At 42.2% G+C, this 17,566-nt stretch overlaps 1 protein-coding gene across 1 annotated transcript in view; it reads left to right on the top strand.

Annotated features, from left to right (window-relative positions):
- LOC115472873 (disabled homolog 1-like) overlaps positions 1–17,333 on the top strand; it is a 610,553-nt gene extending 593,220 nt beyond the window's left edge. Inside the window, exon 16 of the mRNA XM_030207355.1 lies at positions 16,838–17,333. Within this exon, the coding sequence (XP_030063215.1) occupies positions 16,838–16,882 (45 nt within the window). The 3' untranslated portion in view covers positions 16,883–17,333. The remainder of the gene's footprint in view (positions 1–16,837) is intronic.
- The last annotated feature ends 233 nt before the right edge of the window (positions 17,334–17,566 follow it).

Genomic DNA, 17,566 nt, shown 5'->3' with positions numbered 1-17,566 from the left:
GGATCAATGAATTCCTTAGTGTCTAACATATTGTCTCACATGCTGCAACTTCCACAACTTTTGTGTTCTCCTTTCCTCCTATAGCAGCAACAATAACATCGACACTAGTAGATATCTTAGTAAGATAATTGTAAGCTCAACACCTAATTTTCTGTAGAGAATAGACTTTAAAAAGGTATCATAGCCAGCACCTATAGTGGGCACCCTGTTATAGACTTACACTTAAAGGACTAAATTCTATATCAGTGCAGAAAAAATGCTATTCTATAAACTGTGCTTAAAATTAGGCACAGTTTATAGAGTAGCACTTAAGCCCATCGATCGAGCCTACATTTAGGGACAGCCATTTGTATCAAAGAAAAAGTGGTACAAATGCCCGTACCTATATTTACACTCTACTACTAACAACTATACATGTATCAAAATGTCTTTATTTTTTTTAATTTATTTAAATCGTTTATTTATAATTTTTCATTTTACAATGTCACTTGCAAACGGTAATACAGAGAGGATTGCACATTAATACAATATACTACTACTACTACTACTACTTAACATTTCTAGAGCGCTACAAGGGTTACGCAGCGCTGTACAAATTAACAAATAAGGACAGTCCCTGCTCAGAAGAGCTTACAATCTAAAGGACGAAATGTCAAGTTGGGGTAGTTTAGATTTCCTGAGAAAAGGTGTAGTGATTAGGTGCCGAAGGCGACATTGAAGAGGTGGGCTTTGAGAAATGATTTGAAGATGGGTAGGGAGGGGGCCCGGCATATGGGCTCAGGGAGTTTGTTCCAAGCATGGAAAACAATCCCAACTAGATATATGGATTATATACAATCTTTCTCTTTCTTAGACCACAAAGTGAAGAAAAATAGGGAGAGCAAAATAAGACAAGGAGATCAATTAAACAATAAACAGAAAAAAGGAAACATGGTATTAACGTGATTATCCCCAGGTGTTACTCATCTAATTCATTATTCCACATTGATCATCTGGTTGGCTTCTTCAAGACCAAATACGGCGTATAGTCAATTCATTTCATTGAGAACATACTTATTGTCCAGATTTTAGTTAGAAATAATACATCTGATTACATTCTCTCTCTTTTAAAAACCAGAAATTATTTAACGATACATATACTCAAGTCTCTAATTCAAATCCCACTGATTAAAGCAATCCCAGTTTTCACAGGCTTCACTCCTTCAAAATTTCTTTATTAATTATTTCAATATCCAAATATATTAAAAATCCTACTAAACTGCTTATGTATATCCCTACTCCACTCACACTCATGCATACAAACCAACTCTTGCCTGTCTCATACCTAACACATACTATACATACATCACAAGCATTAACAAATACATAAATTATGTGGCATAATATGCAACATGGGGCCAGTCATCCAGTGGTAACGTTTCAAACCCAAATCCAACAGTTCGACACTGCTTTTGAATCTTAAATTGAATACTTAAGGATGGAACAGCTACTCGTAACCGCCCACCCAAGTTCTCGATTGGAAGGGTGTACATCAGGTGAAAATCCTCGTAAAGATAAACGACCTTGTAAAGTCACCACAAAAAGCACAAATTCACGATATTCCAAACTGTTATATGTAGAGTAACTGTCCACCGGCGTGAAAATACCAGCACCCAGTTCATCACTGTACAGATATGCCAGTAAAATCCTTGAACAGCAACAATACTTCATCCATTAAACTGAACCATTCATCTTGCAGAGAGGACGCTTATATTGTGTGATGACCCTACACGGTCCGTGTTTCGCTCATACAGGCATCATCAGGGGTCGGCCACAAACGGGTCGCTGGGAACTCACGCGCTCATGCTGTGCAGCGGAAATGTCAACCAAGATGCCCATGCAAAGCCCCCTTATTCTATAATTATTTACGTAACTAAAAGTTGCACACCAATTCATCCCAATCCACCCATGACCCTCCCATTTCTGCACCCCCTTTTACAACTCGCGTGTAAAATTTAGGCGCAGATCCTGTGCCTAAATTTATGCACGTACATGATAATTTAATTAGTGCTAATAATTGCTTATTTAAAAGCCAATTATTGGTGCTAATTAGTTCATTATTCAGTTGAAATGCATGCACAACTTGGGTGTGCATCCAAATTTGCACACACATTTTAGCGCTTTTTAAAGAATTAGGGGGAAAGAGGATGTGGTGTTTGTCCAGTATTCATGAATTTGCTGAATAATATTTAAGGCTCTGATCAGCATTTTTAATGCATGTTGACCATGTGTGCATGTTAACCGTGTATGCGCCTACAGTATCCCTATAGGCGCCTACATAACTAGCGCACACGTAGGCGTGTTAAAAATGCTAATGCACCTTAGTAAACAGGGCCCTTAACCTGCAATTGTACTAACGTGTTGCAAATGTCCATTAATAGATTACCTACATGCTACGGCCTTAGCAAAAAGGCCAGACATTTACTGAAAAGTCTGGTGAGAAAACAAAATAAGAGAGGAGGGCACTGGGTAGGTCAGTAAATTTGTGTGAAGTGGTAATCTATCCGATAGCAATTTGATGGCCACTCTGGAAAGATTGGTAAAGTTTGTTCTGGCCTGGAGGAGTTGGTCTAATGGTTAGTACAATAGGCTGAGAACCAGGGGAACTGCAGCTCCATGTGACTCGGAGCAAGTCACTTAACCCTCTATTGCCCCACATACAGAATAAGTACCTGTATATAATACATAAACCACCTTGATTTTAACCACAGAAAGGCAGCATATCAAATCCCATCCCCTTTCTCTAGTACACAATTAGTTGAATAATCACTAAAACTCTCAGTGTAATTGGCACTAATTGACATCTTAGCTGACAGTCTTAGCAGAGTGGTAGAATCCTGAATATGCATTAGGGATGTACTGTCATTTTAAAACAGCTGGGACATAGCAGTAACATTTGTCTTGCTTTGAATTTCCCATCCAAAATGACACAAAACACAATGAAAAGCTGGTTTATTTTCTTTCTGTGGCTGTAGCCCATGTAGCGTGTAGCAAAGTGACAAAAATGAAAGTAAATAAGAAAAACAACAAAACAAAACAAAGGATCCGATAATGAGCCAATGTGATCGCCACATTAATTTAAGTGCCATCACTGTTGCTGAAAGTAATATTTAATCAACACTAAAGATACGTATTTGTGCTGACCACACCAGCCACTATTCAGCCCAACCTAAATTAACCAGATATCTTACCTGCTTAGTGGCTTAATGTACACATTACATGGATAGTTCCTCATCAGAGACTCCTGAGAAAATTGAAGAGTCTTGAGATAGGATGCAATGTTCTCTTGCGGATTAGGAATTGGTTATTGTACAGAAAACAGAGGGTAGGGTTAAATGGCCATTATTTTCAGTGGAGGAGGGTGAATAGTGCAGTGCCGCAGGGATCGGAACTGGGACCAGTGCTATTTAACATATTTATAAATGATCTAGAAATCGGGAGTGAGATGATTAATTTTGCAGATGACGCAAAACTGTTCAAGGTTGTTAAAACACATGCAGACTGAAAAATTGCAGGAAGACCTTAGGAAATTGGAAGACTGGGCATCCAAGTGGCAGACTTCTACGGTCTGTGCCAGAGCCGGTAGTGGGAGGCGGGGCTGGTGGTTGGGAGGCGGGGATAGTGCTGGGCAGACTTATACGGTCTGTGCCAGAGCTGGTGGTTGGGAGGCGGGGATAGTGCTGGGCAGACTTCTACGGTCTGTGCCCTGAAGAGGACAGGTACAAATCAAAGTAAGGTATACACAAAAAGTAGCACATATGATTTTATCTTGTTGGGCAGACTGGATGGACCGTGCAGGTCTTTTTTCTGCCGTCATCTACTATGTTACTATGTTAGATGAAATTTAATGTGGGCAAATGCAAAGTGATACAGGTTAGAAAGAATAATCTGAATCATAGTTAACTTATGCTAGGGTCCACCTTGGGGGTCAGCACCCAAGAAAAAGATCTAGGTGTTGTAGACAATGCACTGAAATCTTCTGCCCAGTGTGTGGCAGTGGCCAAAAAAAAGCAAATAGGATGCTAGGAATTATTAGGAAAAGGATTGTAAATAAGACTGAGAATACTAGAATTCCTCTGTATCGCCTCGTGGTGCGACCTCACCTTGAGTATTGCGTTCAGTTCTGGTCGCCGTATCTCAAAAAAGATATAGCGGAAGAAAAGGTTCAAAGAAGAGCAACCAAAATAATGAAGGAGATGGAACTCCTCTCATATGAGGAAAGACGAAATAGGTTAGCTGAGAGGAGATATGATTGAGGTCTACAAACTTCTAAGTGGTGTAGAATGAGTACAAAGGCTAGGGGACATTCAGTGAAGTTACATAGAAACACCTCTAAAACAAATAGGATGAAATACTTTTTCACTCAATGAATCGTTAAGCTCTGGAACTCATTGCCATGGGATGTAGTAACAGCGTTTAACATATCTGCGTTTAAAAAGGTTTGGACAAGTTCATGGAGGAAAATTCCATAGTCTGCTATATTGTGACACACATGGAAACCCACTGCTTGTCCTGGGATTGGTAGCATGGAATGTTGCTACTATTTGGGTTTCTGCTAAGTGTTTAAGACCTGGATTAGCCACTGTTAGAAGCAGGATACTGGGCTAGAGAGACCATTGGCGTGACCCAGAATGGCGATTCTTATCCTATATAATAATTTGCTCCTCCGTCTGGATGCCTGGGTTCGTAACACAGTTCCCATTGATCAGCCCTGGGGATGACATCACAGGGCGGACCAATGGGAAGTGAGAGGGAAGGGACCCCAGCAGCAGCCACCGGAGGTAAGTAAACAATCACCCCTCCCCCCCCCCCCGAGTTCCATGACCCCCCTACCTCCCTCCCTCCTTCCACTCCCGTCCGTCCGAGTTCCACGGGCTCACTCCAGTCCGACGGCCCCACTCCTGTCCGAGTTCCACGCCCCCCTCTCCGATTTCCGCCACCCAGCGCCTCCCTCCCTCTCTCTTTCTGTGCAAGGAGGACGTGTGTGGGTGCCCCAGCCCTTCCTAAGTGCCAGCTGTTGTTTAAAACGTTTTACCTCCTGCTCTGCCGGCAACAGTGAAGTCCAGCACGCACAGACGCCGCTTCAGACTGCCTTTGTTTTCACTTCTGTTTCAGCTGTTCCTCTGGTCCCGCCCTCATTTCCTGTTTGCGGAAGGGCCTGGAACACGGAGGTAGGGAGGGGCCCCTGGAACCTTGCTAGCGCCCGTTTCCTTTCTGTTGGAAATGGGCCTCTTTTACTAGTGTTCTTATATTCACCTAGCCCAGCTTCCAATTAAACAGATAGGGTAAATATTCAGCCGATGGTAGTGAGCGTTTTGCTGACCACTGCCAGCGTTATTCCTGGATATTTAATGCTGGGCTATGTCCAGGCTTGGGCATTAAATATTCTTTTTCTTTTTTGCGGAGCCGGCTAACGCACAGCACTTATTATTCAGCACTTAGGGGCCCTTTTACTAAGCCACGTAGGTGACTACGTGTGCCCAACGCGTGCCAATTCAGAACTACCACCCGGTTACCGCGTGGCCTGGGCGGTAATTTGATTTTTTTTTGTCCAGTACGCATGCCGGAAAATATATTTTATTTTCCGGCAAGCAGTGCTAACCGTGTGGTAATCGGCATTGTACGCACACTGATGATTACCGCCCAGTTAATGCGTGATACCTTACCGCTAAATGAATGGGTGGCATTAAGGTCTCAGGCCCAAAATTGACGAGCACCAATTTTCATTTTGCCGCACATCCATTTTCGACCAAAAAAAGGGCATTTTTTGCAGGCATGCAGAAAAATAGACCTGCGCACGTCCCATACACGTGTCTACAACAGCGTAGGCCATTGTTTGGCGCACCTTAGTAAAAGGACCCCTTAACCAGCTATGGGTTACCACATAAAAATAGGACTGATTTTTATGCGGTCCCATTTATGTGGTTAACCTGGCCAGGTAAAAGCTGAATATCTGCACTTAACCAGCCAAATGCTGACTCTGCCCCAGGGGCATAGCCAGACTTCGGCGGGAGGGGGGTCCAGAGCCCGAGGTGAGGGGGCACATTTTAGCCCCCCCCCTGCCATTGCCGACTTTGCCCCCCCCCCCTGCCGCCGACCCTCTCGACCCCCCCTCCCGCCGCCAACCCGCCGTCGCCTACCTTTGCTGGCAGGGGACCCCAACCCCTGCCAGCGGAGGTCCTCTTCTTCTCGCAAAAGGCTTCCTTCTGTTTCACACGTCCTGCACATTGTTCGCAAGCACAGAGCTGTTACGTCGAGGGCTCCTGAAGAATCACACTGCATAATAAAAAATGCAACATTACAAATGAACACAGTCAAAAAGAGGGCAGAAATATTAGGGAATTTATATGTAAAATATTGCTAAATACACTTGCAAGACATGATTTTACAACTTATGTGTGTATAAGTGACAAATTTTGCAAGCTTGCATGTTTGAGAACATAAGCACTCAATCCACTACCGTATACAGTTCAAGCTTCTCCTATTGACCTTCAAGTGCACTCAATCTGCTGCCCCCCATTACCTCTCTACCCTCCTCTCCCCGTATGTTCCCACCCGTAACCTCCGCTCTCAGGACAAATCATTCCTATCTGTACCCTTCTCCACCACCGCTAACTCCAGACTCCGCCCCTTCTGCCTCGCAGCACCTTATGCCTGGAACAGACTTCCTGAGCCCTTACGCCATGCGCCCTCCCTGCCCATTTTCAAGTCCTTACTCAAGGCCCATCTCTTCTCCCTTGCTTTTGGCGCCTAACCACCTTCCCCATTCCTGTTACCTACACTGACTACGTAGTCTGTTACCGTTAGATTGTAAGCTCTCTTGAGCAGGGACTGTCCCTCCCCGTGTTTAAACTTGTACAGCGCTGCGTAACCCTGGCAGCGCTATAGAAATGCTAAGTAAGTAGTAGTAGTAGTAAGCAGTCATTCTCCAAAATTCAAACTTTGTCCCAAGAGGTGGTTTTGAATGTTAGAGCAGTGAGCAGTTTCCCTTCCATCCGTAAGCACTTCTCCAAGCCTTAGGTCCAAAGGAGAAGCTAGTCAGGGTTTATGCATGACTTCAAGCTAGTAGAAAATGCCAAGTAATAAAACTTCTGAGATATACATGTTCTATTTTAAAATAAAGAATAAACAGCAGAGAAATCCAGCTAGAACACACCGCCTCTAAATCAGTGCATGCTGCCATCTATCTATCTTGCAATTTACATGTATAAAACTGCTTTTTATATGTGTATCATTGTCAATGAGTAACTTTAAGAGATGTTGGGCCCCTTTTTCTAAGCTGTGTTAAGCAGCTAATACAGGGTTTACCATGCTGCAGTGGCGTAGCTATGTGGGGCCTCAGGATCCAGGGCCCCCCAAATTTTCTGTGGGCCCCTGGTTTTGCTGGCGGGGGTCCCCATGCTCAATTTCACTAAAAGGAGCGTGCAGGACATGAGGGGGCAGACAGAGCAGGTCAGGGAACACGGCGGCACCGGAGACCAGCGCTGGATAATGCTTCAGCTGGGGGGGGGGGGTTGGGGACCAAGGTATTTGCTTCAGCAGTGGGTAGGAAGCGGCAGGACAGCAGGGGGAGCAGCGGGGCGAGGCGGCAGGGAGTCAGACCAAAATGTGCCCCCCCCCCCCCACCTCGGGCTCTGGCCCCCTCCCATCACGAGGTCTGGCTATGCCCCTGCCATGTTGTAGACAGTAGCGGAGACCTACACCACTGTCTCCTGTATTAAAAAGGCAGTTGCTGCAGTAAAGTCTCCAAGTTAGCTGTTTAACACAGAAGAGGGTGGGATCTGGGCCTAACATGAGTGGGTGGGGTGTTTCCGGCTGTGACAACTACCGCATGGGTTCGTACTGTGAATTAGTTGTCATGACTGCTGAGAGGAGGCAGTAAGTACAGCTGTGCTTACAGTAGTCAGTAGCACAGCATATCCCCCCTATTCCTTCCCTTGACACAATCCAAACGCCTGGTCAACTCCCCGGCCCCCTCCCCTCGACAAAGCTGATCACCTCGATCAAGCCCCCTGACCCTCCCCTTGATCAGATCCAAACCCCCCAACACAGACTCCACCCCCCCCCCCCCCAGACAGAATGCCAGTGCCCACCATAACCCTGAGTCTCCTGACAGATACTTTGTTGGATTATTTGTAGTAAATAATTAGCAGATTTTTATACACACAGCTTCAGCTTTAGAAATGTTAATTTCTTTTCTTCATCTCTCTCACATACACCCCAGAATAATTCACTGCTGAGTCACTTTAAAGTTGAAGTAACAAAACATCTGTTTACTCACAGTTTGTAGTTAGATTTATATTCAGACAGGCTTATATATACATAATACTATACATTTGGATTATCAGCTCTTTCCATGTGTTTAGATGGTAATGGATGCTCACACCATAGATCCTCAGGTTAGGAGAGACCATGAGCTCCATGTGCTGTGCCTAATCACACCCACAGGAAGTTGCATGGGTGTGACCTCTCTAGACAATTCACATCAGAGGTCACAGAGTAATCACAGAGAAAAAATTGGTGACAGACAATGCATGTAAAATACAATACATTATTCCAACAAACCCCTTCTCATGCATAACTGTCATGCAATTATTAATTCATACAAAGTCCAAGCTTTATTCGCAGATTCTCAAAACGTTCTCTGGGTAACGGTTTGGTCATGATGTCAGCTGTCATCTCACTGGTGTGACAATAGTCTAGACTGATGACCCCTTCTTTCGCCAGCTCTCGCACGTTGTGATATTTCGTTGCGATGTGCTTGGTGCGTGACTGAACCTTGTCATTCTGTGACAGTCTGATGCAGCTCTGATTATCTTCCATTATCTGGATTGGTCTCTGTTCAGCTATTCCAAAATCCAGCAAAAGTTTTTCAATCCACATCAGTTCTCTGCATGCTTCTGATACAGCCACATATTCAGCTTCTGTAGAAGACAGACTCACAATACTTTGTTTATGACTGGCCCAAGAAATTTGTACATTTCCATACATAAACACATATCCACTTGTGGATTTATAATCAGAATGATCCCCTGCCCAATCTGAATCACAGTAACATATTAGTTTTGGATTACTATTGGCTGAAATCTTTAATTTACAATCAATGGTACCTTTTAAATACCTTACCATCCTTTTAACTGCAGTCCAATCTGATTTGGTAGGTGAGCTGACCCTTCTGCTCAAAATTCCTACTGCATTTGCTATATCAGCCCTGTATGTGGTAGTCAGATATAAAAGCTTACCTATGGCTGATCTATATTGGATGTTATCTGGTAAAGGTTCTCTTACTGTTTCATCCTTCAGAAAATCAGTGATCATGGGAGTGCTTACAACTTGGGCATCTTGCATACCTAAACTTTCAATAATCTCATTTATTTTCTGCTTCTGGCTTAGAAGATAAGAACCATCATTTTGTTTCTCAATTTCTATACCAAGATAGTATGACACATTACCAAGTTCTTTTATCTCAACATTCAGGTTTAAATATTTTACAATGTCCTTGTACTCTTGCTCACTTTCGCTTGCAATGAGCAGATCATCAACAAAAGCTAAAATGTATGCATATTGTCCATTTCTGCACCTAGTGTACAAGCATTTATCTGCTTCACCTTGCTTAAATCCTAAATTTGTCAATATTTCATGCAATTTGTCATTCCAACATTTTGCACTTTGCTTTAATCCATAAAGACCTTTGTTTAATTTACACACTAGCTGTCTTTGTTTTGTATTTATGAAACCTGTTGGCTGTTCCATGTACAAGTCTTCAGTTATATCTCCATGAAGAAATGCTGTTTTTACATCAATGTGGTTGACTTGCATGCCTTTTGAGACTGCAATGCTCAGAAGTGTTCTAATTGTCGTGTGTTTCACTACAGGTGCAAACACTTCATCAAAATCTTCTCCATATTTTTGAAGATATCCCTTTGCGACTAATCTGGCTTTATACCTTTCCACTTTTCCTTGTGCATTCCTTTTTAACTTGAATACCCATTTGCATCCTATAGCTTTCTTGCCAGGAGGTAATTTTGTAAGAATCCAAGTCTTATTTTTATGCAATGCATCAATTTCTTCTTGTGCAGCTTTACGCCATTCAGCAGCTTCTTCTGCTGGCATTTTCTCAATCTCATCCCATGTTAAGGGCTCTTGAGCTTCTGCTGACTTTGTTAGGTAAGACAGTCTTGGGGGTGGAACACCTTTGTTTTCCCTGGATGAGCGTCTGACAACAGGTTGGTCTGACCTTTCCGCATCCTCTAAATCTGAGAGTCCTTCTCCAATTGATTCCCCTTCTCCAACTGTACTGTCTCCTGCGATGATCCTTTCTGTGTCTGCTTCCTCTGCCTGTTCCTCGTTAGATACAGATGAGTTGCTTTCAGACATCTGCCTTGGTATGGCATTTATATACACTGGCATGTCTATTATGGTTCTAGTTTCATATTCTGGATGATAAGGCTCATCTGGGATAATCCAGCCTTTATCAACCCTTTTGTTTTCATCAAAATATGTGACATGTCTTATGCCAACAATGCCAGTTTTCAGATTCAAAATTCTATATCCTTTGTGTCCTGGAGCATAGCCAACTAAAATGCCCCTTTCTGTTGTGGAATCCAGCTTATGCCTTCTTTGCTTTGGTACATGAGCATATGCTGTACTTCCAAATGTTCTTATGTGTGACAGGTTTGGCTTCCTACCATGCCATGTCTCATGTGGTGTGCGCTCAGCGCCTTTAGTTGGCATTCTGTTTTGTAGGTACACTGCTGTGAGAATGGCTTCCCCCCATAGTCTTTTAGGGAGATTGCTATCTGACAGCATACATCTGGTCATTTCCACAAGTGACCTAAATTTTCTCTCTGCAACAGAATTTTGCTCTGGTGTATAAACTACTGTTGTGATATGCTGAATGCCTTCTTGTTCTAGAAATGTGCGCATGCTTTGTGAAGTGAACTCACCACCATTGTCGGTCTGAAGAACCTTTGGTTTTCTTTCAAATTTATTGCTCACCATGGCTACGTATTTCTTCAGCATGTCTGTGACTTGACTTTTTTCTTTCAGCAAATAGGCCACACAATATCTAGAGAAATCATCCAAGAATATTAGCACAAATCTGTTATTTCCCAATGATGGGATATTAAACGGTCCACATAAGTCACTGTGTATTAAGTCCAGTACTTTATTACTCCTATTTCCTGTGTATGCAGGAAATGAGGGTCTCACACCTTTTTGAGTAACAGTCTATGCATTTCTCCATTTTACCAGTATCTGCACTTATCTGAATGCCTGTGGCTAGTTGCCCACTGTGAAGATCCTGGATCACCTTAAAATCACGATGTCCCAGGCGGCGGTGCCAGATTTCCAGACTACATTTACCATCATTCTTCCTTACTTGCGCCATATGTGAGGCTTCACCTGAAATGCTCAGTTTATAAACATCATTATGCATAAAAGCTTCAGCATACACTTCATCATTTTTAGAGATTGTGCACTTATTGTTTTCAAAATGAATCGCAAATCCCTTCTTATCTAATGTAGATACACTAAGCATATTGCAAACTGCTTGGGGAATATACAAGACATCACTTACAGGAATTTCTTTAACTTCATTAGACACTTTGCATTTTAAGAATCCAATGCCTTTTGCTTGGATCTGAGTAGTCCCTGCGTTTGCAGTATGAAGAACATCTTCTTCTGGACTCATTTCCTGAAAGAAATCCTTACAATTGGTTAAATGGCATGTGCTCCCCGAATCCAAAATCCAAGTACTTTCATTTGAATTATTATTTACCATAGTCAAAGATTTTTCTACCATTAGAAAGCTCTTATGTTTATCATTGCTTGGAAAATTCTTTTGTTCCATTGGCTTAGGTGAGCTAGAGGGGGTGTTTTGTGTTTCCTTACACCATTTAGATACATGTCCCTCCTTTCCACATGAATAGCAAATCAGCTTGCCCTTGGGTGGAGTTTTCCCATAGCTCCGCCTTCCTCTATTCTTTGCCAAGAAATTTGTTTCATTTCTCTCTGACTGTCTTTGAGAACATATCTCCTCAGAATCATTAATTATGCATTCCTGCCTCAGTTTTGATGCTGCCTGTTCAAAAGATTGCCCTTCAATGGCTTCATTTACAGACCTAAAAACATCAAACTTCTTTGATAGTGAGGTAAAAAGAAATGCTCTTTTCAATGCATCACACATGGGAATTCCAGAAAGTTCTAACTTTTGAAATGAAGACATAAGATGCATAATGTGATCATTACATTTACTTTTATCCCTTAATTTGGTTTCATTCAACTCTGCTAACCAAATTGGTTGCTGTTTTGCATATGTAGTTGCATACATAGTTCTTAGTTTATATAAAATTTCACTTGCTGTATCCTTTGCTTCCAGCAATATGGCTTGTTTCTCTGAGAGAGCTTCCAAAAACATGCACTTCACATAATAGTTTGCATTGTCCCATTCAGCCATATTTTCAGCTGTTCTGTTTTGGGTTTTGGTCTAAACATATACTTAATTTCTTTGCTTGAAGGAGACATCTGAATCTTAGTTCCCACTGCTGATAATTAAATTCAGTTAATTTAGGCACCTTGAGAGAGTAGAAAAATGGTGAATTTCCTCCCTCAGCCATTTCTTAGCCTGTTTGGTGTGTGGGGGGAGAGAGAGACAGACTGAATCTTTCTTTTAAAACTTAAGAGAAAAATTTGGCTTTTTCACTGCCTGGTAATATTTCTCCCTTTTTCAATTCCTGGGCTGGGCCCATAACCCTTTTGTTGGATTATTTGTAGTAAATAATTAGCAGATTTTTATACACACAGCTTCAGCTTTAGAAATGTTAATTTCTTTTCTTCATCTCTCTCACATACACCCCAGAATAATTCACTGCTGAGTCACTTTAAAGTTGAAGTAACAAAACATCTGTTTACTCACAGTTTGTAGTTAGATTTATATTCAGACAGGCTTATATATACATAATACTATACATTTGGATTATCAGCTCTTTCCATGTGTTTAGATGGTAATGGATGCTCACACCATAGATCCTCAGGTTAGGAGAGACCATGAGCTCCATGTGCTGTGCCTAATCACACCCACAGGAAGTTGCATGGGTGTGACCTCTCTAGACAATTCACATCAGAGGTCACAGAGTAATCACAGAGAAAAAATTGGTGACAGACAATGCATGTAAAATACAATACATTATTCCAACATACTTGAACCATCATCACAATTCCAACACCCCAATAAACACCTCCTCCTGCTGGAAACTCCATCCCTCTGACCAAATCACGCACCCCGCTAGTCCAACTCTTCCCCTCCTCCGCAATCCGCCCTGGAACTTACCTGGGAGACAGTATTAGTGGGTCCTGGGTGGCCGAAATCTCTCTCCTGTGAGCAACCAGGTCATCTTTCCATATATGGAGAGTAACTCCCCTTGCAGTAATACTGCGAGACTACCACTAGGGGTCATGGGCACCATTTGGGGTTCAGGTGCCAACCCGGGTGGCAGTAAAGAGGGATCACTGCCACCTGGGACCCACTGCTCCACGAATGTTGTCCACTCAGAAAGTCCCAGGGGGATGAATAATTTGGTTGGAAGGGTGGGGTTTTTAAAAAGATGTGGGGTTTGAGTACAAATAGCCCCCTGTATTGGGGTGGGAGATCATGGGGCATGATTGAAGGGATCGGTTGTGGGGTCAGGTGGCTTGATCAAGAGGATTGGGTGTGTTGGAAGTCATTTATTTATTAGGATTTATTTACCGCCTTTTTGAAGGAATTCACTCAAGGCGGTGTACAGTAAAAATAGATCAAATATGAGCAGTAGGCAATTAGAGCAGTAAAAATATTCAAGTAACAATACAAAGTATGGCATGGTATGCTGCTTGCAATGACTACACAATATGTAATAGAACATTATAATTGGTAGTGAAGGGTAAGGCAAAATTGTAACATATAGATGAGTAAGTAAGTAGGAAGAATTAGAAAGTAAGGTGACTTACATGAGCTTGATTTTGCGATCGGGGCTTAATCATGGGGATCGGGTGTGTTGGGAGGTAGGGGCTTGATTTAGGGGGGAATCAGGGGGACTTGTTCTGGGATAGGATTTGTCTTGGATGGTCAGGGAGTTTATTAGAGGGGCCTAATCGGGGGGGGGGGGGAGGGTTTGGAGCAGTTGTGTAGGGAGATCGGTTATTGAGGAGGCTGTGGGGGGTGGTTCGTTACTGCACCAATGATTTATTTATGTATATATGAGTGGACCTGCACCACCTTTCCTGTGCTGTCATTCCAGCTAATTTTTGTGTTGAATGTGTGGTAAGTGTCAAAACTAACGCACTTAGTAAAAGGGCCCCTTTCTGCCTCTGCAGGCAATGCATGAAATACGGTGTGGATTATTGGATTTAGCCTTGCTCTCAGTTTGTGATTAACTCTTTGATGTAATACTAAAAGCAGAGCCAAGAATCCTTTCAGAATGTAACATCTTTAAATACAGTCTAATAGTAATGATGCATGGAAAAACTGTCCCCCTCCTCCATTACTTCAGTCTTTTACTTGTGGACCACAGCCATCTGCATGAAAATGTACTAGAACAGGATTTCTCAAACTTGTCTCCGAGCAACTCATAGCCAGTCTGGTCTTCAGGATGGCCACAATTAATATGCAGAAGATAGATTTGCATGTAATTAAGGCAGAATATGCAAATATATGCTTTTTCCTTGTTCTATAGATCATATTTAAATTATTCCAACACCATACAAATATCAATTAACTAAAACAATTTTTTGAGGGACCATCAAGGATTTTCAGGTCTCAATTGCCCTTCAGTATGTAGAACTTAAATATCATACTTCATCACTGGTCCATATAAAGAATGAACTGTGCAATTTATAATTTCCTTTCAAATTGTTTTTGCTTCCAATGTTTTTGCCATTTTTTTGGAGGGGGGAGCACTTACCACCACCCATTGAGGTGGCAGTAAGGGCTAACCCAGCGGTAACCAGTCTGCATGCGGTGCTACCCGATTACTGCTGGATAATCACTGGCGCTACAAAATTGAAAATATTTTTTGTAGCACCGGAAGTGGCACGCACTGGGGTGGGAACTAACGCCAGGCTCCTGCAGTTGCCTAGCCGTAGTTTCAGAGTGGCGCATGCCCACAACCCTTTAGTAAAAGGATATATTGTTGGTCCAGATATATAGCTGGTCTCATAAACCCAGATATTCAGTGCTGGTGCCCAGACATGGCTTGGCATTGAATATCCAGGGACAATGCTGGAGGTAGCTAAAAAAAACACTCACTACCACCGGCTGCATAACTACCCTTTAAACTTTTATTATGTAGGCAGTGTATCAACTAAACTGGACTTTGAACCTTGAAACTTGAACCGTGTGCATTTGGTTTATTAATGCGCCTCAAAAGTTTTGGTGTGCACCAAATTGATCTAATATCCACTGATCAACTTAGTCTCATGCATTTGTTTAGTAGGGGACACTTAGGGCTAGATTCTTGATATGGCGCCTGAAAAATTCACACAGAACAAAATGACGCCTAGGTGTGTGCTCTAAAGTACACCTACATTTTATAGAATAGACTTAAATTTCCACAAGGTATATAGAATACAGTGAGCAACTCACCATGTGACTAAGGGCCCTATTTACTAAGGTACACTAGCGTTTTTAGCTCACGCTAAAAATTAGCGCAGGTTAACGCTAGACACATCCATAGGTGCACCTATAGCGCAGCTTAGTAAACAGGGCCCTAAATTTGGTCGCATCCATTTAGGCCACGTTTTACTTGGTGTAAATCCTGATGCCTAAACTAGGCACAGATCAGCTGTATTCTCTAATAATGTGCATAGATTTTAGAAACACCCATGCCCCCCCCCCCCCCATGGCCAACCCCCCTTCAACTATGCGACTTAGAATTTAGGTGCACCACATTATAGAATACACTTAGCAAACTGTATGCATAAATCTCAATGCCAATTAGTGTTGATAATTGCTTGTTAATATCCTATTAATAGTGCTAATTGGCTAGTAAACCAATTAAGTTATAGAATGCACTTCAATTTCTGTGCGGATTTTCAGGCGCCATATATAGAATCCAGGGGTTAGTGTGTGCTCCATTGATTTAAGGTGCACTAAGGAACCCTTTTACCAAGCCGCGGTAAGGATACTGTGGACTTGGTGTGCGTCAATTCAGCCCTACCATTGAGCTACCGCTGAAGCACGGTGGTAGTGCCAACTCCCACCGTGTAGCTTTTCCAGCACCAAAAACGTATTTTTTAAAGCTGGGGCTTGCCCAGCGGTAATCAGGCAACGCTTTATGGTACCCTGTTACCGCCAGCTTAGCGTGGGAGCCCTTACCGCCTCCCAAATAGGAAGTGATAAGGACTCCCCCCCCCCCCCCCCCCCGGAAATGGCCACGTGGCAAGTATTAAACTTACAGCACCAGCATTTCAATTTATTTTTAAGTCCTTTTACCAGTGGTAGTAAAAGGAGACTTCGGCACACAGCAAACCCGCTTATCAATGCAAGCACAGGGGTCCTTTTACTGCTGTTTGGTAAAAGGACCTCTAAGTGAATTAAGACACCCTATCTGAAAATAACACCCCAAAAATTGGGAAAATTTTCAGAGAAAAAAAAATAAAGAAGAAAACTAGCCAAACTGTTCATGCTTGTGAACAACCATAATGGGTATCCTGAAAACAAGACTGGCCAGGAGGTTACGCCAGGACAAGCTTGAGAAATATTGCTCTAAAATAACGTATACTTGAAGACACATATGCTTATTTTCATGTCTTTCTTTCTCAGAAAAAAGAGCCTCTCTATGCCCAGATCAACAGACCTAAGAAATAGCATACGTAATGGAGTATCTGGCGCTTCAAGGAGACAGGAACTCTGGAACCTGACCGGCCTTTGACTCTCACCACTTTCTTTCGCTTAATCTGGTCTAGAGATGGTTACCTAGAGGATCGGTTGTACAAGTGTATCTGAGGGACCTTATGAACCCAATGGCAATTCCTAAGGCAGCACACAAAAAAAAGAACAACTTTTTAAAATATCGGGCAGCCCTAGCAATGTAAGCTGTTGATAATCCCAAATGGAAAACGTTCACATTAATGTTTTTATGCTTTTTTTTTTTTAAACGATTTGTTGTTTGGGGGCCATTGTCTTTCAGTACAAGGGATTTAAAAAAAATAATGTGATGCAATTATTGTTCTTCTCTCAGCCATGACACAGAATTTATATGTAGCAGTGGCATCACTATGTTGGAGCCTTGTAGGCCTCGGTCTGCATATTTTAAGTCATGGAGATTTTTTTTTTTCTTTTTTGTTATTATTATAATAAACCACCTATTATTTTTATGGGTTTTTTTTTTTTAAATTATTGTTTGATTTGTTTTAGGTCTTTTCTTTTTTGAAATTTTATAACTTTTTTTTTTAGGGGGTGGGGTGGAAGGGTGTTTTCATGGTGGTTGAGAAGATGGGAATTATGCCACATATGGATTCCTACCTTGAAGTGGCAAGATTTAGCTATGCG

The sequence above is a fragment of the Microcaecilia unicolor genome, chromosome 6 (genome assembly GCF_901765095.1).
Source record: "Microcaecilia unicolor chromosome 6, aMicUni1.1, whole genome shotgun sequence".
In the NCBI taxonomy this organism is placed as follows: Eukaryota; Metazoa; Chordata; class Amphibia; order Gymnophiona; family Siphonopidae; genus Microcaecilia; species Microcaecilia unicolor.
Note: the sequence above shows the minus strand (reverse complement) of the source record. Positions and strands in the feature narration are given on the sequence as shown.